This window comes from Morchella importuna, assembly GCF_003444635.1.
Source record: "Morchella importuna strain M04M26 chromosome Unknown Morimp01GS089, whole genome shotgun sequence".
In the NCBI taxonomy this organism is placed as follows: domain Eukaryota; kingdom Fungi; phylum Ascomycota; class Pezizomycetes; order Pezizales; family Morchellaceae; genus Morchella; species Morchella importuna.
The window spans coordinates 1,374-21,320 of NW_025763485.1; the positions used below are offsets into that span (position 1 = coordinate 1,374).

The 19,947-nt window shown below is 47.3% G+C and overlaps 7 protein-coding genes across 7 annotated transcripts; 5 read left to right on the forward strand and 2 right to left on the reverse strand.

The window, feature by feature from the left end:
• Positions 1–3,412: 3,412 nt before the first annotated feature.
• On the forward strand, positions 3,413–5,940 carry LAJ45_11703 (uncharacterized protein; the record flags this gene model as incomplete). The annotated part of the gene is made up of 6 exons (XM_046121178.1): positions 3,413–3,645; positions 3,718–3,958; positions 4,009–4,260; positions 4,308–4,411; positions 4,465–4,817; positions 4,880–5,940. 6 exons carry the CDS (start codon positions 3,413–3,415, stop codon positions 5,938–5,940), a joined length of 2,244 nt encoding a protein of 747 aa, XP_045965611.1.
• A 913-nt stretch (positions 5,941–6,853) lies between these two features.
• On the reverse strand, positions 6,854–8,934 carry LAJ45_11704 (uncharacterized protein; the record flags this gene model as incomplete). Its single annotated transcript, XM_046121179.1, has 10 exons — positions 6,854–6,952; positions 7,001–7,143; positions 7,202–7,262; positions 7,343–7,353; positions 7,424–7,494; positions 7,551–7,673; positions 7,722–7,819; positions 7,870–8,160; positions 8,216–8,434; positions 8,698–8,934. 10 exons carry the CDS (start codon positions 8,932–8,934, stop codon positions 6,854–6,856), a joined length of 1,353 nt encoding a protein of 450 aa, XP_045965612.1.
• A 664-nt stretch (positions 8,935–9,598) lies between these two features.
• LAJ45_11705 (uncharacterized protein) lies at positions 9,599–11,348 on the forward strand (the record flags this gene model as incomplete). The annotated part of the gene is made up of 3 exons (XM_046121180.1): positions 9,599–9,632; positions 9,767–10,075; positions 10,162–11,348. The coding sequence occupies 3 exons, from the start codon at positions 9,599–9,601 to the stop codon at positions 11,346–11,348; spliced, it is 1,530 nt and encodes a 509-aa protein (XP_045965613.1).
• A 1,161-nt stretch (positions 11,349–12,509) lies between these two features.
• LAJ45_11706 (uncharacterized protein) lies at positions 12,510–12,761 on the forward strand (the record flags this gene model as incomplete). Its single annotated transcript, XM_046121181.1, has 1 exon — positions 12,510–12,761. One exon carries the CDS (start codon positions 12,510–12,512, stop codon positions 12,759–12,761), a length of 252 nt encoding a protein of 83 aa, XP_045965614.1.
• A 1,469-nt stretch (positions 12,762–14,230) lies between these two features.
• On the forward strand, positions 14,231–14,739 carry LAJ45_11707 (uncharacterized protein; the record flags this gene model as incomplete). The annotated part of the gene is made up of 2 exons (XM_046121182.1): positions 14,231–14,449; positions 14,500–14,739. 2 exons carry the CDS (start codon positions 14,231–14,233, stop codon positions 14,737–14,739), a joined length of 459 nt encoding a protein of 152 aa, XP_045965615.1.
• Positions 14,740–15,381: 642 nt separating this feature from the next.
• Positions 15,382–15,994, forward strand: LAJ45_11708 (uncharacterized protein; the record flags this gene model as incomplete). Its single annotated transcript, XM_046121183.1, has 2 exons — positions 15,382–15,682; positions 15,741–15,994. 2 exons carry the CDS (start codon positions 15,382–15,384, stop codon positions 15,992–15,994), a joined length of 555 nt encoding a protein of 184 aa, XP_045965616.1.
• Positions 15,995–17,749: 1,755 nt separating this feature from the next.
• LAJ45_11709 (uncharacterized protein) lies at positions 17,750–19,500 on the reverse strand (the record flags this gene model as incomplete). The annotated part of the gene is made up of 5 exons (XM_046121184.1): positions 17,750–17,853; positions 17,915–17,980; positions 18,047–18,077; positions 18,128–18,186; positions 18,285–19,500. The coding sequence occupies 5 exons, from the start codon at positions 19,498–19,500 to the stop codon at positions 17,750–17,752; spliced, it is 1,476 nt and encodes a 491-aa protein (XP_045965617.1).
• Between the last annotated feature and the right edge of the window lie 447 nt (positions 19,501–19,947).

The following is a 19,947-nucleotide window of genomic DNA, read 5'->3' on the forward strand; positions in this document are numbered from 1 at the left end:
ATTATATAAACTATGTATTCTATGGATTGCATAGTGTGGGTGGTAAATCTGTACTACCATACTAGTGATTCCGCATTTCATAGTATTTGGGACAATGCCAGGCTAGCTCTCACCTAACCCTGAAATATCATATTTGGGGATGAAGCATTTCGGAATCAAAGATCACCAGATATTCATTCATGCTTGGCTCCATCAATTCTAATTATCCTAGGATGGGCTTTAAACATTTGGGATATACTTTTGAAAAATAAATTTTGTGCTCTGAAGCATCCATATACTCGCTACTTTAACCTGAGGCACCACCCACTACCGGGTTGTGGTGCTCTTGTAGTGGTGGTGATGATGATGGTGGTTGTGATGATGGTGATGATGGTGATGGTGATGGTGGCTGTTTGTGGTACTGGACCTAGCATACTGGCTTACTGGACCTAGCGCTGGACCTGGTTCTGGCTCACTGTACTTGGCGCTAGCGCACCGGACCTGCTGCGGGTCACAGAGCTAAAATACGTCTATATTGCTGTGGTAGTGCTACGGTATTGCTACGGTGTTGCTACGGTATTCTGTGAAAAATAGTTTCCTCAAAATTCTGAAATGATGCCGCTGTCCTCAAAATACCCTATTAGGGCAACACTACCATAGTACTACGATACCTATCCCTACCCCTTTTTTGGTATTGTACATTCAATACTCAGCCAAGGTCTAATTCGAGAAAAATAACACTAATTACATGCATCTCCTTGAATATTACTATGACTATCATTTATCTTTAACCTTTCAATCACAACTTATAATACTTCACATACAAATACCTTACATCTTCGGCCATTGACCACCGACCGGAACCACATTACGAGTTCACGGCGCTAAGCCAAGTCCCGTTCGAGATTATGATACGGCCCGACTTCCATGAGTGTTGTCTGATCATAGCAATATAGCTTGTTAACCATCGTGTATACCGTGTAGAGGTAGCGAATTTAGTAAGTGCTAATGGTATATTATCAAGGGATAAGTTAGAGAGAGAGTTGTGTGGTAGGCACGGGGGTTCTTGCGGTCTAGCTTTTATGAAGTCCTGGACTGGCCTGAATCATGGTATATCGCTCGACATACCTAGGCTTGGCAAACGTCGAGCAGAAGTCCCCCAGCTTGCCAAGGATTTGGTACGAGCTAGTTAGAACTTATTTTCGGAAAATCGAACTAATTATGTAGCTCTAACTAGCTGCAGATATTTATACCCTTGGAGTTTCTCACTCAATTACGCAAACTCGAAAAGAAATATATACCGGGGAGGAAGGTTATTGATATATGGATCAGAAGCCCGCCAAACAACATCCTCAAAACTTCGACCGGCTTAATTCTAGTACGTCGTATAACATATATATATATATATAGCGCTCAAGCTGCAAGTATATTCGACAGGACTACTACGTACGTACGCACTGCTGCATGCTGCTCAAGTATACGAGGTTACATCCCAAGCTGGCGAGCAGAAACAACTGTTTCGAGATACCTATATATATATACTATGCATTAATTGCCTTACTCGAGTAAAGCGAAGCGATTGATCCCTGAGGTGCTTAAGATATTTGAGAGAAACATAGACTATATGTATATTAAAAAAATACTACTACGTTTGAAATGACATCTTGCCTTAGAGGCAGCTGCCACTAGTCCTTGATGATAATATGTATTAATATGTAAGTACGTACGACGTAATTTATTAAGTACATGTACTTTATATCCAGTTCGTGGTTTATCAACTACATGTACATTGTCAGGAATCAAGCGTACTTTATGAGAACCATATGTATGTACTCGGTTTGGACTTATATGTACTAATTAAATAACAGGATGACTGCGCAAATATATATTGAACTGCTTGAGATTGGCCAGTAAGTTAAACGTACATGTGATCTCCTCGATTGCCTTTGCCTTGTAGCTAGACTCCAGTACTGCTTTGGGCTGCGTATGCGTCCTAGGCTAGTAGTTACTCATTATATATATGTATATACTGAATTATTAATATTGGAATTGTCCCAGTTTCGGGAGGTATGAAAATCTATGGCCACAGTTAAGCGATTACATCGAACAAGTATGTATAATAAGTATATAATTATAGCCTGCATATGCATGTGCTTTTGATTGGCTCATTGAGAGAGGTTTTGTTTCACTTGAAACATGTTGTGTTGGATATGAACATAGGGTATTGTTCTGAGTGTTAGACTGTTAATATAATAGTTTTCGGCTGGTTCTGGGAATCGATCAGTAGCTCGATTCTAGCGGCTTAGTGGCTGTTAAAGGGATACTTGCAGCTTGAACTGGAGAAATTGTCCCACTGATATATGGCGGATATCAGAAAAGGCACATATCGACCAGATCAAGCACATATAGTGATAGACTTTGCCTGCCAGGCAAATAGAGAAAATAAGCCGCAAAGCGGCTTGCCTGTATATTGGATTGATTGATATAGCTATAGATGTACTCGTAGTTTTTTGACGTTTCCGGACGCGACCACTATTGCATGCCATACAAAAGATAGCCTTGGCGATTTTTTTCTGTGTATGCAATAGCAGTTGCGTCCGGAAACGCTATGAAATTGCGAGTAGTACCGGCCGAAGGCCGGAAACTTCTTGTAGTGCATATATAGATATACTGGCACTGAGTATGCAATGTTTATTTCAAAAGCTTGTGATTGGCTAAGTTTGAGAAACTTTACTTTTTCTTCCTGCTATAGCGCTAGTCGGCATTGGTGAGCCCTACATGTACTCGTAGGTTCATGACGTTTCCGAACACGACCAATATTGCATGACATACAAAAAGGTGGATTTGGCGCTTTTTTGTATGGCATGCAATAGCAGTCGTGTTCGGAAACGTCATGAACCTACGAGCCATGAACTTTGAGCGCACGGGGCAGTTTAGGGCCTCCGCGATCTTTGTGTTGGTCAAGTGACAGATATACATACAATAGGTACAGTCGCTCACCTACTGACGGCGGATCTTGTCTGATGGTTCTGTTTGCAGTAATTTGCCCTTGGCGTCTAAAACCTAACTCTTTTATTGGCCTCAAATCCCTGACCGCCATCAGACAGGATCCACCTTCACCCCGTGAGTGAGTGTACATAAGTACTCTACCTAAGGATGTCGAGGCAAACGTCTGCCATATTCCAGAATCCCGACGTCGATAACTTCTTGTATTACCCTTGCTAACATGGCTCATATTCCCCTGGCAACGATGTTAGTTAACCGAACCTCATCAGACAACGCGAAAAACACGCGCCATGCCTCACCATGTCTCTACCGAATGTATTAAATACGACGACCAGCCCGCTCACAGCTGTATCAGAAAGCTCTCTACCCCACATCCTCTACCTCACACCCACGAGCCCAGAATTCCAATACTATACAAAAACCCAATATGTCGCGACTCCAACAACCACACCCCGAATTCGCCGACCAGATGGACTTGGATTGCGATATGAGATTGGGTGAAGACGATTGCGACATGACATTAGGGGATGAAGAGAGAGAACACTTTGATTGGGAGGGGGCGTGGGCAGAACTAGAAACTGGGTCCGGGTCGATCACGGAAAAGTCATTTGCGCCCAGTACACAGGAGGCGGTCAAGTCGTTCTGGGTTTGGTTTAACAAGTGAAGCACTCCGTACCACCTGTTCATTCTCTTCTGAAAGACATGGATTTCGGTATCTGACAGCTTGCGCAGGTTTAACGAAACTGTTCTGTGTAAACGCAATTTACGCACGGGTACGGACGCCCTGAGGCTATTAACCACGGCAGAAATTCAACTATATCTGTTATATCGTCTGAGATCTTCCCGCACGATCAAGAAGAAGGGACGTCTGCACAGATCAACAGTAGAGGGCTTATTTAAAACCCTGCAAATGGTCTACTACAAATACACCCAGGTGCAACTTCCCAGGAAGATAAACGATGCCATTAATAAGGTGGGAATGGAAAATCAAAAAGACATGGCTGTCACTAACGAACTTCGCAGTTTATCGAGTCGACTCTCACGGAGGATTTCGATCTTATAATGGAGCGTAAAGAGAAGCCAACTTGCTGCGTGACCGATTTATTTAACCTGTTATATTACCATTGGTGTCGAGACGTACAGAGTACATGTCATGGTCGTTATAAGATACAGGTTGCTTTTTTAATGCAACTTATCGCATACACATCATCGAGGCCGGGCTCTATCATCGAGGCTAATGCCTATAAGGGTCTTAGCCAGGTATTGAAATACAAGGTATTTTCGTAATTGTTTGAGACTTGTACAAGTGTTGATAATTATAGGATATGGGTCTATCGTTATTAAGGAACGGCGAACATGGTGGTGTGATTCTGGTGTTAGAAGTGACCACTACATTTCTCAAGGGCAAGAGGAATAAACGTGAACCGTGAGTATATTGTCGCCCCCATCAATACGACTTGGAGGCTGACGTTCATCCAGAGTGACATACGTTCTTTACGAGAGGCGAGACAACCCAATATTTTGTCCCATTATGAATTTCCTAGCGTTGGCATTTGCCGATAACGCATTTATGGAAGGCGGAATAAAAAAGCCAGAAGACCTATTTGCGCTGGAAATCCCCGACTTCAAAGAGACACTATCAATAAATTGGAAAGAGGATATGCTCGAAACTCCGGTATTTCGGCGACAAGAAGGGACGGATATATCCCGGACTACGCCGATGGCATATCGCGATTTAAATCACTATGTTGGGCGATTAGGCGTCTTATCAGGTTATCCACAAAGGTTGACTACTTACGTTTTGCGCAGAGGAGCTGCGAATGCCGTGGATTGTATGTTTTCTTTTGCCTCCGCCGTTCCATTATCGAGATCCTTTAGCTGACTGAGCTTCTAGCTCCGGAGGTATCAGAGGTCCAGAGAAATCAGATCATGGGCCACTCAAGAGCCGACACCTTCCGGAAGCATTATTTGCATCAAACCGTGAAAATCGACACACAGAGCGCATACCTGGGAACCGTCAGTCGATCTGACCTTATCCGGAACATTGGCTTGATGAGCGCCAAGAGAGACCCCCGAGCACCAGTCAAAGTTGACCGGTCTAAGATCGACCTTGAGGCACACCCAGAAATTGTCAAGATGACAGCCGATGCACAACGACTAGCAAAGAGGTTGAGAGCCAAGTCCAAGACACTCAGAGCAGCCAGCGTCCAAGATCCAGCCGGGCACAAGGCATATCTTGCGTTGCAAAGGCGGCTTAACGCGCGGAAACGGACTATAGAGCGCGCAGAGTTTGACCGGACAAGAAAAGATTGGTTCAGCAACGTGGACCATGAAGAAATAAAACTGCAACTTGGTGGTGCAGAAGCATCAAAGTTTACTGCCGAGGAGCCCAATTTGTGTTCGTTGCGAACTGTAATTGCCGACTACTACAAGGGTGTAGGCAACAATATCGCGTGGGCAGATGCCTTACGAGCGCTCACTGGGCTATGTCGCCAAAAGCCCCGGATTCACGGCAACAGCGAACCAAATCCAAACAGTCCACCGATTCATCACAGTGAGCCAAATCCAATCAACCCTCCAACCCATGACAGCAGCGAACCAAACCCAAACAGTCCACCGATTCACCACAGTGAGCCAGGTCCAGGCAATTCTCCAACCCATAGCAGCGAACCAAATGCACGTAATCACCGCACTCGCGGGAGGAAGAAGAGGGCGAGTGGGCCCAAACAGTGCCCTTTTTGTCTTAGCGATAGTGAGTTACAACAAACGGATAGAGAACACAGTTTTCACTCGGAGGGGACACTTCGAAAACATATCTATTCACGTCACGACATCCATATTAGCTCCAAGCAGCCTGTCATGTGTCCTTTCGGCGCGTGCCCACATGTATTGGATGAAGGCGAGCACCTAAAGAGTCACTTTTACAGCGAGCATAATATCAGACTTTATGTGTAATGTCACTTGTTCCGTAGAATCCATTTCCATTTACCTTTATCCGAGACCTTATTAATTTAGTTTCCTTTTGTTATGTTAGAATATGTAATTAGATATACTCAATACCAAATAGATTATATTTCAAGTATTATGATGATGCGAGTGATAATGTGTGATGAAGATAAATGATGCTGGGACAGACGTACGGAAGACCGACCCGCAGGCGACAGACGGGAACATTTTCAGAGCGCTAGAAAAATGAGTTGATAATTCAAGTATTATGATGATGCGAGTGATAATGTGTGATGAAGATAAATGATGCTGGGACAGACGTACGGAAGACCGACCCACAGGCGACAGACGGGGAACATTTTCAGAGCGCTAGAAAAATGAGTTGATAATTTAATAATGTGCATTGTTTATTGTATGTTTCAATGGGCCATATCACCACCGCATTGTCATCAATTTCTTCCTCCCCGTGTTATAACATGCGATAGATAAATGATGGACGCACGGAGGCGAGAATCGGGGAGGCAGATAATGTAACGTATATTGTCTAACGTAAGGTTTCACACTAAATGGGCTCGAGGGCGCGGCAAGTTTGGATTACAATTGTGGTAGTGGGCATAACAGATGGAAGGAATATAGAAGACACTGGAGTATGGGCTACGCAGAAAGTCAACAACGAGATAGGACCAAGATCGTCAACACGCAACGCGAACGAAAGAGAACACATTGATATAAAGATATACTATAATAAGATTCAGCTTGTTACAAAGGGACGCAACGACGGTAATACAAGTAGAGCAAGACTCGGCGTAAATAAGAAGCTATTGCGAACAAAAAGATTCCAAAAAGAAAGATGATAATAAAATTTGCAAACAGATCACGGAATGCGTGAAACAAAAAAGAGTCAAGTCACAACCAAAAGATTTCACAAAAACGAAGGAGAGTTCATAGAATTAGAATAGCGTTGTGAGCCAGGGTGGGCCATATATTCCGAAACTGCGCGGTAAGAGTTTTGAATACATTCCTGGCAGTTGTTAGAAGTGAATAAAACCAGGAAGAAAGAGGTGCCAACCCGAGCAATCCAGATTGCAGCCAAAACACGGTCCAATGTATGAATGTGCGCAATGTGGTTAGGAAGAGAATGGCGGGAGCCGCGACGAAGGGTGTAAAGGTTCGGTCCAACACAGCGCATGATAAACACCATAGTGTTGGGGCCTTTGCATATATTAGAAAATAGGCCAAACGAGAAAGAGACAAAGGGAGAATAGAATACCGGCTTGGATAATGCCAACAACTGAAAGTTTCTTCACAGTTTCTGCGTCATGATGGACAACCTGTTTCAAAGCGTTCAACATTGCACGGCAGCCAACATACAGTTTGGCTATGTCGTTATTCCACTTTGAAGCATTGTCACCTTCCCATCGCCTAGACACTTCAATGGCGCCAAACTCCAGAACCTGGGGGAGATGACCAAGCTGTCGTGTGAGAATAACACCGTCATGGCGGTAGGCGGCGTCAACAAGAAGCGTGGTATCAGTTGCTGCACAAGATAGAGGTATGTCGCGTCTATAAATAATTAACCGATAGCCCATTTTGTTTATAAGAAGTAACGAGTTGAAGACCTTTGAAGCCATAAATCAGGCAGGTTCGTGAAAGAGAGGTCAATAATGTTCCAATATATACCTTCCCAGGCCCCTTCGCCAAGCGGTTGACTGAGTAAATGGGAGTGAGTGAGGAGAGATACGCTACGCGCCATTAGATCTGAAACCGAAAAGCATATGAAGCGGGCTTACATATGCTCATAGGAACGGTTAATCCAGCGGATCACAAAGGGATCGTGTTGAGGGTCCTTCAGTTCAGAAACCTTGTCACATGCAGGAAGATCTCGCACCTAGTGAAGCGTTAGACGATGTAATCAATATAAAAAGGCAGGTGACGTACCATTTTATATTTATCAGCATGGGCCGAGAACCAAGCCGGGCATTGGGGATAATCTTCATTAAGTTCGGGAAGTGACTCCCACAGGTGACGGTGGAGTATTGCGCGAAGTTCAATATCAGCAGAGTCTATAATGCGCCAATGGCTCAAGTCCAGAGCCTCTACACTTCGGGCATATCTAAGAATGATGTCCTCGAGGTATTTTCCAGTAGGTAAACATAATTTTTCTGCGGGGTCTAATTCCATCAGATATATGGTGTCAGGTTCAGCAGATTCGGTGGAGTCAGGTGGAGACTATGAATATTTAGCAAATTGTCAAAGTAAGTTGGTTGTAATGTGGCAACGTTACATCAGTGCAGCCGACCGACGTATCAGCGCTGCCGACCGACGTATCAGGGGTATCTGCCTTCTTGTTGCGAGGCTTCTTGAGTTTCAAAATACGGCCTGTGTAGACCTTTCCCAAGTTGGTTTCTATTTGGGTGCGATTAATGAAGACTTTGCTTTTGGGGCGAGGCGACTGTGCAGCGGTGTGAAATCGTTTTGCGAGTGCCTTATCAGACTTGTGACCCTTTGAGAGAAGTATAAGGTCAGTAACCGACAAAGCCCACTCACGCCAGACGCCCTTTGACGCACTGGTGGCAGACAATGTTCTACGCATCCACCATATAGTAGAATGCTACTTCCACATAAGCCATAGAGACTGTAATCGTGGACCACATAAGCCATATGGCTACATGCGTAATGTGTATGTGCCCGGTACGTATATACCAAGCACGATATATTCTCACTCGAGATATTTTCAAAAAGAATGCGTGGGGGACATATACGGACCTTGGCGGACCACTTCCTTAGCAGCTCGCCAGCGCGTTTACTGCGTTGCGGATCGATATCGTGAATGAGGGTTCTGATGTTCCTATTCCACGCCTGATGGGTGAGGTCTTGGTTATAGCGATGCCCCTGCAAGCTGGCGTTGTCTACGGCTCGTTGCAAAAAGGTTTGAATGTTCCAGGAGTGGGGGGGTTGCTTGAAATATTCGTCAAATGCGTCTGGGATATTGTTGATGGACATTGTGGAGGAATGAAGATAACGAAGGGTGGAAAAATAATAATGGGGGATGAAGTGGTCAGGACTGAATAGAGTGGAATGAGGAGTAACGTGAGGGGAAGAGGGTGTCCTTATAGGTGATTTGAAATGTTGGTGGCTGGCAGCGTCGCTCCGTGGAGATCCCAACACCTTCCTTTCCTGGTAAATGAACCAACATCCGGCTGTATGTACCAATCTGGCTTGTAACCCTGTCAGGTTAAAGCATTGTGCCACCACACCAAATGCAGTCCCCAGTTAGTCTAATCCCAGTCTCCGTACCAGCTCGTTACTTGCAGCAAGCTGCCCTAATCACAGCGTCGCGCAGTCGCGAATCCAACTGCTTTTGCATATACGATCCTTGGCGCGGTGGCGCTAATAACCGCGCCGACCTTTCAAAAAAAAAAACGGTGTGCGCTCATCAGTGAGGTTAGATCGGCTATGATGCGAGAGGGCGATGTTCACACCAGTTCCCCCTCAACGTTTGCTTCCCAGAGCAAATGGAGGAATTGACTGAAGTGGTGCGTACAGGGTTGATGGGGTCGCCCTCTACTTCCTCTTGCACCACATCATATATTTGTTCGCGGTCACCCACATAAATCCGACCAACCACGCCCGATTGCGCTCACCCTCCTACTCCCCGAAATCAAACATGGCCCCGAGAGCCCCGAAGAACGATGTGCTAGGTACGCTCTCACTCGAGGAGCAAATAGCAGCATACCACCACTACCCGATAAAGAGAATCCGCGGGTTTGTCAATGGCAATATCAAAGCCCAATACCAGAAGAATGATCCTCAGCAACCAATTCCGCGAAAATAGCCTTTGCGGATGCGGCACCGAAACTTCAGTCTGGCATGCAAGAACTCGAAGACGATGTTGATAGGCTGAGAGGAACGCTCAAATTGGCCCAGAGGGCGACGCCCCTCGGTAAACACACTCTAATGAAAACAAAGATCCGCCAGGCACGCGAGAAGGCCCTGGGGTACAGCGACGAAAACTTCATGTGCGGCCGGGGCATCACAAAGTGGAGGCACGATTTCCCCGACGGGAACCTCCCATCGGATGACGAAGAGGAAGACGACGAAGATGAGGACGATGCCGAACAGGTCGATGTCAGGATGACGACTGGTACGATCGCTGGCAATATAACTGGCAATAAAGACCCCCAAATCGCGATCGCGAACTTGTGTGCCAAACGGGACGAAGCCGCACAGTGGGTGCACTCCCAGTGGCGTTTCTACCCGCTAGCAAAGAGGTTATGAGGAAAGGGGCGAACATCGCCCACATGCTCCACCGCGACTATCTAGCCTTGGCCTACAACCTTAAAGATCATGAATTCTCTTGTATCCCCAGAAAACAAATCGACAAAAGCGCCCCCCGTGAGTTTCAAGAGAAAGCCCAAAATGTTCAAACGAAGATCTCCTCCTCTTCGACATTGAGTCAAAAAGACATCCCCGAGGGCTCACGGCGGTTAAACGCTGACATACGCGCCTTCGTGGATTGGTCGCACGACAACCTCTCTGTCGCGGTGTTCGTCGAGGACGGCAAAACAAACTTCAAATTTATTCCGAGCGATCACTGCCCGGAAGAACCCCACGAGGGCGGGGAGGCCAATGTAGAACTTACAATGAGCCAATTGAGCCGGCTGGCAGATCAGCTCAAAAGCATCACGAAGGGCCCCATGCTCTCGAAACCAAAACCGTTCATGCTGTCATCACCGAGTTCGGGGGGGAAGGTGGTAGCATACCGAGATAGGCTGCTCGCGGTAGAGTCGAGCCCAGGCATATACCATCTAATGTCAATAAGCCAACACTTCCTCCACACCCCAGCTAGCCTGGCAGCCGAGCCGAATATAGTAAATGCGTCCTTGATATCGAACAGGATGCTCCATAGGGTCAAAGAAAGGTCCTCAACCGAAAAGATGGCCATCAAGACGCACTGCAAAGGCATCGTGGGTGTGGCCCACATGGGGTACCACACACTGAATACCGCCAGTGCCAGCAGGGCAATGCGTCGCATCGGCGATTGTCTTATCGAAGTCGCATGGTCAAGTACTATCCGCGAAGCGCTATCCGGGGGGGACGTCCAGGTGTCCGAAGACATGATATCGACGTGGGAGACTCGGACAGACTGGCGCGCATTCCGGTCGCAGAAGACCGCTGACCTCGAGATCTATCTTTTTGCCAAATCGAATGATGCCGGCCTGATCGAGCCAAATGAAGGCCTCACTCGCTCCAAGGCTGCCGGCCAAAGGTTAATCGAGAACAGGCAGATGGCTTTAAGGTTGGCAAAGCACGAGTCACAACGAATGGTAAAGCGTGGACAAGCTGGCGAGACGACGCACACCTATTCGGATTCGGAGGAAGAGAACGAAGACTCTGACCCCGAGGGAGTTGATTGAGTGAATGGCGGTGCGTAGTAAAAGGAGGTGGGCGCGATGACACAAGCCCTGGGACCCTTTGATCGTGCCATTTTCATGTTGACGTTTTCTTAGTTGTTACCTGTGTGGTGGTTTGGGTAGCCTTACGTTTGGATCCATGTTTTGTCTCTTTGTTTCATTTCTCTTCTCTTTCGCGGTACGGACATAGCTAGGTTTCAATTAAATTGATTATGGTTGAAAATATCGCGTAAACTAGAAAAGAGGGAACTTGACCACCAAGTCCCTAATGAATCAAACAAAAAAAAGACCAAGTCCCCGTTGAACCGTCGAGCCGTGCCCTGGGGAAATCTGATAGAAATAAGCTTTGCCAAGAAGTATGCCGACCCCTGTGGTGTGATCCACCGCACAGGATGTCATACCGCAAGGGTAAACACCCCACACTGTGTTTTAGCCCACGCGGACTAAAAACCCCTGGGGTTTTTAGTCCCTGCGGCTAAAGACACCGCGCGGGTATTCAACCAGCGCACGCGCAACAGACAGTAGCACAAGTATCCCCCGCCCATAGAAATTTTCTACTGATAAAACGATTGTTTAAATTCACCACGTTCCAACCCACCAAACATGACCCGTTTGCGATAGGGAGCCGCTCTCGATGGACTTATTGCGAATCATGAAATCAATAACAACCAGCTGTAAGACCACGAGGGAGGTCGGGGGGAGGTGCCTCCGGAAACCTCTGGGACCAACCGAGCCCCCGTCAGTGTTGCGAGACCCGTGTGGTTGCCTTAACCATGGTCTTTCCCCTTTGAATCGGAGCGGGGTTATTTACGATTGTGGGTTCCTTACCAAAGCGCCATTGATTTCTACTCGCGCACATTTCACCGATTGGGTGTGTGTGTATGTAATTATTTCATTTCTGATTCTAGGTACAGAATGGTCACATGCAGTATCAACTATGGCGATTGGGAGTCCGCGTATAATATAAGCTTGTATTAAAAAGAAAATCGGAGTCGCCACAGTACAAAAGAAGACAAAGTTCAAACCACCAGATCAACAAAAGGAAGCCGAGAACCGGAGTCGCCACAGTACAAAAGAAAGTTCAAACCATCGGATCAACAAAAGCCGCCAGGGCCACACGCATATACAATCTACAAACAAAAATAAATACCAACTACAATAACGATGCACCTAGACCAAACATTGAGACGCAATCCAGACGCAGATCCAATTTCCGGTGGTGCGGTGATGTTTGCGGATGGCAGTGTGGTGCTTAGGGATGGTGCAAGGCGGCAGGGGAAAGCCGAGTCGGATGGACTGGGCCAGACGACCCCTGGCTCCAAGCATGTCGGGACTGCCGCAGGTGTGCGGTTAGTGGGCGTTGCTGCATCTGTGAGCAGGCCCTCAGGCTTGTGCGAGAGCGTGGTGTTGCTGTAAAAAGTCCCATTCGTATCAGTGCTGTTCAGGACAGTACCTGTAGTGGCGGGATAAAGGTCGGTAGACGTCCAAGAAGGAGCGTAAGTCGCTGTTTGGTTGATAGATGTCCAAGAGGGAACGGAAGTCGCTGTTTGGTTGGATGGCATCGGACTGTGAGTCACTGGGGAATCAAGTGATACCCCCACGCTTGCACAATCATCAGTGACAAGGTACGCTTTATTACGAACAAGGATCCAGAGTACAAACCCAAGGGCCATTGAGGCATGTATCTCAATCCCGCTGCAGTGAGTTGCGAAGATGATTACAAGCGCACACATCAAGCGATAGGCCATTTTGAAATAAATGATATGTGTGCGAAGTGTACTTTGGATGATAGTCTTGGGGTGTGGTGCGGTGTGGTGAGATATGGAATTTAACAGACTTGAACGATTTAACCCGCGACAATTTATATAAAAACAAACTTGGCGCCAGGCCGACTTCCTGGCCCGCATCGCCTGTTGGTCCGAGGCGGCCAGGAACCTGGCGCCAGGCTGACTTCCTGGCCCGCATCGCCTGTTGGTCCGAGGCGGCCAGGAACCTGGCGCCGGGCCGACTTCCTGGCCCGCACCTGTTGGTCCGAGGCGGCCAGGAACTTGGCCTAGAGTGGGCCCGGAACCTAATCCAAAGCAAATAAAATTGATCGAGGAAGAGTCAAGCTGACCCGCCGGAATTTCTACACCCACTTGATCACCTCTGATCCTGTTAGACAAAGTTCCCGCCCTGTGATGGGGACATGTAGCGCATCATGAGCAAGCACTCGGTTCGATCATGAACACTCACTCGGTTTCTTTGGCAGTTCTTTTGTAGCCATCCTTTTTTTTTTACATGAGGGATAGCACGCACTGTCAATGGGCATTAGGCATAGTCCCAAGAACCCGATCTAAAAATTCGTCAATGTGCGTGTACTTTTCGAGTCCGCGTTTGTCACCGTGTCTGTCGTTATGTATACACACAGAGGAACGAATCAACATGGTCCAGAACGAGACCCGTGGCCACCAGGCGGCTGGGATTTACTAATGTGACATGGATTCAATTTTTACGTTTCTCAACAATGGAGGCGCCTATTTTATCACACAGTGTCTTGGTGACTACCGACTAGCGCCATGCGCCCCCTTTTTTTCGCACATATGTGTGTGATTCGATTGACTAATGGCGATCATCTAGCTACTAAGGGTAATCACGGGTAATCACAAATGCAGATCCATCTCAACACACACCGTTTTCAATATGCAGGTGATTACTTGTGTTATCTCTAATGATAGTGCTATGACAGGCGCTTCACAGTGCTCAACCGCGGTATATGTAGAGCGCAGCTCATCCACCTCCTAGAGTACATCAAAACCCAACCCGAACCAAAGACACAACTTTTACTTCTTGTGATAACGCACAACCTGACCTATACACCTTCAAAAAACCACTACTCATCAGCCATGGGCAAGGTTATTTTCACTACGCGCAAAGGCGCACCTGACTTCAATCTGCAACGGAAGTTCAATCGCCGGTGCCAAACACTCTTCACCAAGGCAAGCGAGCTGGTCTATCTCAGCCAGGCCGACGTTTATGTGGTAGTCCAGTTTCCTGGGGCTAGAACTAGGGCGAGAGTCTTTTTGTCCTCCGAAGGGTTTACACCACTGCCGCTTCCAGAGCTTGTATGAAGTCCATTTATTCAGAACAATCGCAGTTACTGACCACCACGTAGAAGAAGAAAAACCCACCCCCCGAGGTATATACCGCTGCTGGTAAAGATGGGTTGGCGCCGTCTGGGCAAGCCGAAAGTCGCGGTGGAAGCCGCTGTGGAAGCCGCAGTGGAACCCCAGATCCCTTGGGGTGGAGTCTGGCGCCGCCGCCAAGACTACCCTCCCCGCTGCCAATGACGGCCACCGCCTGTTCCTCTGACGGCACGTTTGCCACCAACCCGAGTAATTCACTGAGTTCTTAGGATTCAGTTCAGTTCGCGTTGGTCTTAATTTCAGTCTCGTGCAGCAACTCACTTCCCAATGAGGTTCCTTCTGGTTATCCACTGTCATCCTCCGATATTTCGGTGTGTTGCTGTCTCGTTATGCCCTCTGCTTTTGTTTTATTGGTCCCTTTTGGTTGTTCAAGTATCCGCCGTGTGCTGTGCCAGATTTATCTCTCTATGTCTTCGGCCTTGTTTTGTTTTGCTTTGTTATAGTCAGTTTTTTTTTTTTTTGGTTATGTTATTGGTCTATATAAAATTCTTATTTCGTCTATGTGCATGTTGTAACCAGTTCGTTGATATCAAACATGTATCTATTCTCTTCATCTATGGCGATATCGTTTTGTGCGAACCTCTCATAATGCACACATAGCTTGAACCAATTACGAACGTTGCCGGAGCAACGCGGTTTTCCGCAGAACTACCACGTAAGACGGGTCGCGCATCAGCATCGACGTAAAATATAAAAACTCGCCCCCACCATCGTCCTGCGACCTACAACATACAACGCAAAACTTTGCGCCAGAATTGTCCCTCCCTCTAAGAGTTTGGGTGTAACGTTTCCACTCTATATATTTTACATATACATAGATATATATATAAGATATAAAGACGTGTATGAGGATGTCCGCTCCACCCTCTCCTCCGCCGCCGACACCGCAAGCATCGCAAGATGTTCCGCCACAACTCGACCCCCTACAACCCGCCCCTCTCTCGTCAGAATCTCAAGGGGGCCAACCGTCATCGTCGCCACCGGATATATCGGCGCCGCGGGTACCTGCGTCTGATGGGGCTCCACCCCCATCAGACGAAGCCGTGAGGACCATCCCGCGTCCATCCTACCAAGAAAGACAAGAGCCAGGGTACTTCTTTAATCTTCTTGGAATAGGGAGATTGAGAGATGACAGGAAGCCGCTTCAGGATGGTAAATAAAAACCCACCATATGAGTTACGATCACGCCCGTCCCGCTAACGGCCCGTAGTTATAACGAAGGTGTGGAGGACCAGAACCGCATGGGCTACCACCCGGTCATCTTACCAAGAGCTTCCTGAGGAAGAAAGGATTACCGCGGAGGCCGATTTACAAGCCAGACTTCGAGAGCTCTACCCCGCCCCTAGCTATACTGCGAGCCAGATAGAGGCATGTAGTGAATGGTTGCCCGGTTTTCTGCTCGCCAAAAGACATAAAGATAGGAGAAGGGGCGCGGCCGCGCGGCGTCCAGTACAGCAAGATTAGTCGGCGTGAGCTACAGTAACAATATACCCAAATGTATTCTTTGGCCATTTGATCTGCCCTTTTTTCTCCTGCGTTGGTTATGTGATATCCAGGCAAGGTTTTGAACTAGATTATTTTGTTTTGTGTCGAGATTGCTACAACCTTGGTACAAAATGCGTTAGCGAGTTTATCGTATGCTTACAATAGTTGCAGTCGTTTGGTCGCATAACCCTATCTAAAGCTCCCATGAATAATTTATGTAGTAATATGAAAACATACTCGGTACACTTATTGATCCATAAAAGTAGAGGGTGTTTCAAAACTTCCTCTCAACCACAATGATGCCAAAATATTGCTAGGGCTGACTCTGTCCAAGTGTATACCGTGACATTATTTAAGCCCCTTTTAATAGCAGTTGGGTAGTTTTTGAGGAAAAAACAAATCGGTATGGGAGGTTATTACGCGAGAGTTAGAATAAGTCCGTTCCAACTGCCTTCGATAAAGACTGTGCGCAAAGTCCCTAAGAACAGTGTTCGCTACCTGTCCAGAAAGTATTGAAACGAACCAAAAGCTATACAGCCGACTGTAACTCCAGAAATAATGACCGACACGGAAGTGCGGCCGGCTGTGCGGGCAGATAACTGCGGACCGAAATTGTTCCGCCGGAAGGGGATGGGCGGTGTCCCGGCGGCTAACGTCGCCGCCGGTTTTGACGGATCAATAATCATGCTCCGTTCACGGCGGGCGCATAATTGGTAACTATCTTCATGTGCTGTATGCTTGGGAGATTAACCGCCGGAACATCAGGCAGTGTCTTCGTGCGCCATACTTTATGTGACGTGGCCCATGACGCCTGCAATATGCGCCTTAAATGAAACCGCAACAACCCTCCGCTACGCCTGTATCATGCGACTTCAGCAGGCCGTCTCTTCATGCGCCTGGAACCGGAACAGGCATACATTATCTACATACATCTAACTACAGACATATCGGCCTAACATTCGTCCATTCATCCATACTTCAATTACGTCGACATTCATCCTGCCATAAAAATAGGTGCCAAGACCCGCCTGGATTGGGCTAAAGGGACTTTTTCTACATCCGAGCGATTTACTCAACCAGAAGTTTTAAAGACTAAGTGGTCAAAGTTGGGACGTCTCAAAAGTTCCCACCGTACGACATGTGTCATGCGCCTTCGTCACGCCCTAGTCTCGAGGCGGTTTGAATGTCGGCTATGGCGGGACTTTGCGCAGATGGAGGCAGCTCTGATTACCGGCAGGCTTTAGGATCGCCGCGAATCAAGTTACCAAAAAATGGAGTTGGCTCCATGTGACATGTGGTACTTTATCAACGCTACTGAGTTTAGAGCAGAGGCATCCGGAGTAATGTTCTGGCGCTAATGCACGGACCCACTGTTTCGCGCGACTAGGATATAGATTGCCAGATTTCGCTAACGCGGTGCCTATAACGCCCAAGCGATATGACTTGAGCTCGCTCTTGATTCTATTTGCACTAGTTTTGTAATCTGTCGTACATTTAACAGGCAAGTCTCAAATCGAGGGAGTACCACCAATAGATGAAAAAAATGATATTGAGAATCATACTAATTACAGGTAGTTACAGGTGAGCAGGCGGACACACACAGACGTATTACATATTTCAAAAACTCGATAAATTGAGTATCTCTGAGCAGGGATAACCACTACAGTAACTTGGAAACGGCGCATACAGCAGCCAGCAGAATTGCCAGGAGAGAGAAAAAATGACTGGGGTTCCTTATTCCGAAGGTTCAAAATCGAGCTCCTTGAGGACCACACCGCCTCCCAAACTTGCTCCGATGCGCGTTCTGATGTCCCGTTTTGTATCGTTCTTTGCGCACACTTGCGGGAAGTTAATATCCCCTATTGAGGGTAGATTCGGGTTATGGCCCGCTTAACGTACCTGTGATAATGATATCGCCAACCCGGTTCGTCACTTCCTGCATCAAAAGGCCGGAGAAGTCGGCGTCTTTCCAGTACACTCGCAGTGAATTGTGCCTCCCAGGACTATCGTTCCTCTCTCTTGGGGGGGTACTTTTTGTAATAAATATTGATATAGATAAAATCTGAAATTGTTAATGTATATCAATAGGAAATATGGGGGAGTTTCACCTACATGATCAAGGTCCGCTTTCATCAATTCAGCCATCCATCGGGAAACCCAGTGTCTGTGGCCTGAAAAACCAAAAGAAACACGTCAGCACCAACAATAACTGGGCAGGTATGCCAGGGGCGGGGGAACGAGAGTGTTCTTGTGTGCGTGTGTGTACTACCTTCCATCTGCACCTCCCAGAAAAGCTTTATTTTTTGGGTTGTAACACTACGACTATGGTGCGCATCAAGCAGATGCTTGATATACGGAAGTTGGCTGGCTATGCCAAGTCCAGTGGCCACCATCAAGACAGTCCCATAAGATCCAAGTTTCAGATCAGAAAGACCGTAAGGGCCTTCGACAATCGTCCTTAGTGTAGTCGCCATCATTATTGGATCCTCCGTAGACTCTCCCCTACTCATCCATGCAGAGCGGTGATGAAGAAGATTGCGGGTGAAGCCCTTTCCAGGCCTGACCAGGAAGAAGGCCCTCGAAAGTGGCTGATCCCACCAAACTAGTTGAAATGGATGAGATTGCAAAACGGCGCTAGAGCTAATTGAAGGGATCGTGATATACATAAATTGGCCCGGTTGAAACTTGAACCAGGGATTTCTGAAGTCGACAACTATCTGGACAATTCCATCATCCTTTTCGTGGCCGATGACGTAGGCACGTGCCCCGAGACTGCTAAAGATAGACCTAACCACTCGAAAAACAATGAGCGCTGCCCAGAGAGCGACTATCACAAATACGCAGATGCTGGGGCCGGTGCGGAGAAGCGGAATACGAGTGATCTGCACATGTAGGCTCAAGCTGACAAGAACTAGAAGCGCCACAAGCACATGCAGCGCACGAAATGCCTCGAACGCCAGGCTACGACAAAACTTGGCCATGAAGACGCAGAGAAAAGTGATACCGCCCACCGCAAGATACCCCGTGAAACTTCTTTGGTTCTGGTTCATGGAGATACCAATAGCGGTGTGTATTACGGATTGTACGAGCACCATGTACCCTATCACAGTATGCAGGCGCTCCTGTGTGCGCTGGGAAATCATGTAGCTGTTGACAAGGCTGTTAGGTCTTCCGACCAAGACCAAAGGGGCCATATTAATCAAAGCGAGAAATCCAGCTCGGCTCTGTATTCCCTTGCGGGTAAGGTCTTCAACGAAGACGGCGATAATATTCCCGATGATATACACAAGATATAGGAGGGCCTCTGTGCGAGTGACGTTGGTGTTCCCTCTTAGCAGCTGGGGAGTCTGGCGTGCTAGGTGATTGTATGCGGTGGAGATGAAGGCTTTGTAGACACTCAGGACAGTGGCGAGCCCAGCCGTGAAGAACACCCATAGTAAGAAAACACACCCAATTGAAATAACGTAGACTGTTGTTGCGTACATGATTTATGTATCTTTAAACTTCAAACGGGGAAACCGATGTGTATTTAAACCGATGTGTATTTGTGCGGTAATCTTGCACCTAAAATTGGAAGCCAAGGAGCCGCGGGTGTGCACGCTAGACGCGCGCGGTTATCGACCTAAATTCCGATGGGTTGCATAGAGACGGGAGGAAGGATTGTTTGATTCTGGAGCTCACAGAATTGGTTAAGTCAACCAAGGAAACAATTTGACCGCCCAGTTGGCCGTCAACTCATGGATCTCTTTACCACGATTCCTGATACATTGGATATCCAAATTCCGGCCACTAAATCTTGCATCCAATGATCGAATGGCTATTTCCGAAAGACGCTCTTTCTATCGCTAGAATCTCGGAATAGCGAACATAGTTTGTTACGAAACGAGCTACCTGGCCCCGTTCCCAAATAGAGTTTATTATAAAAACCCCTC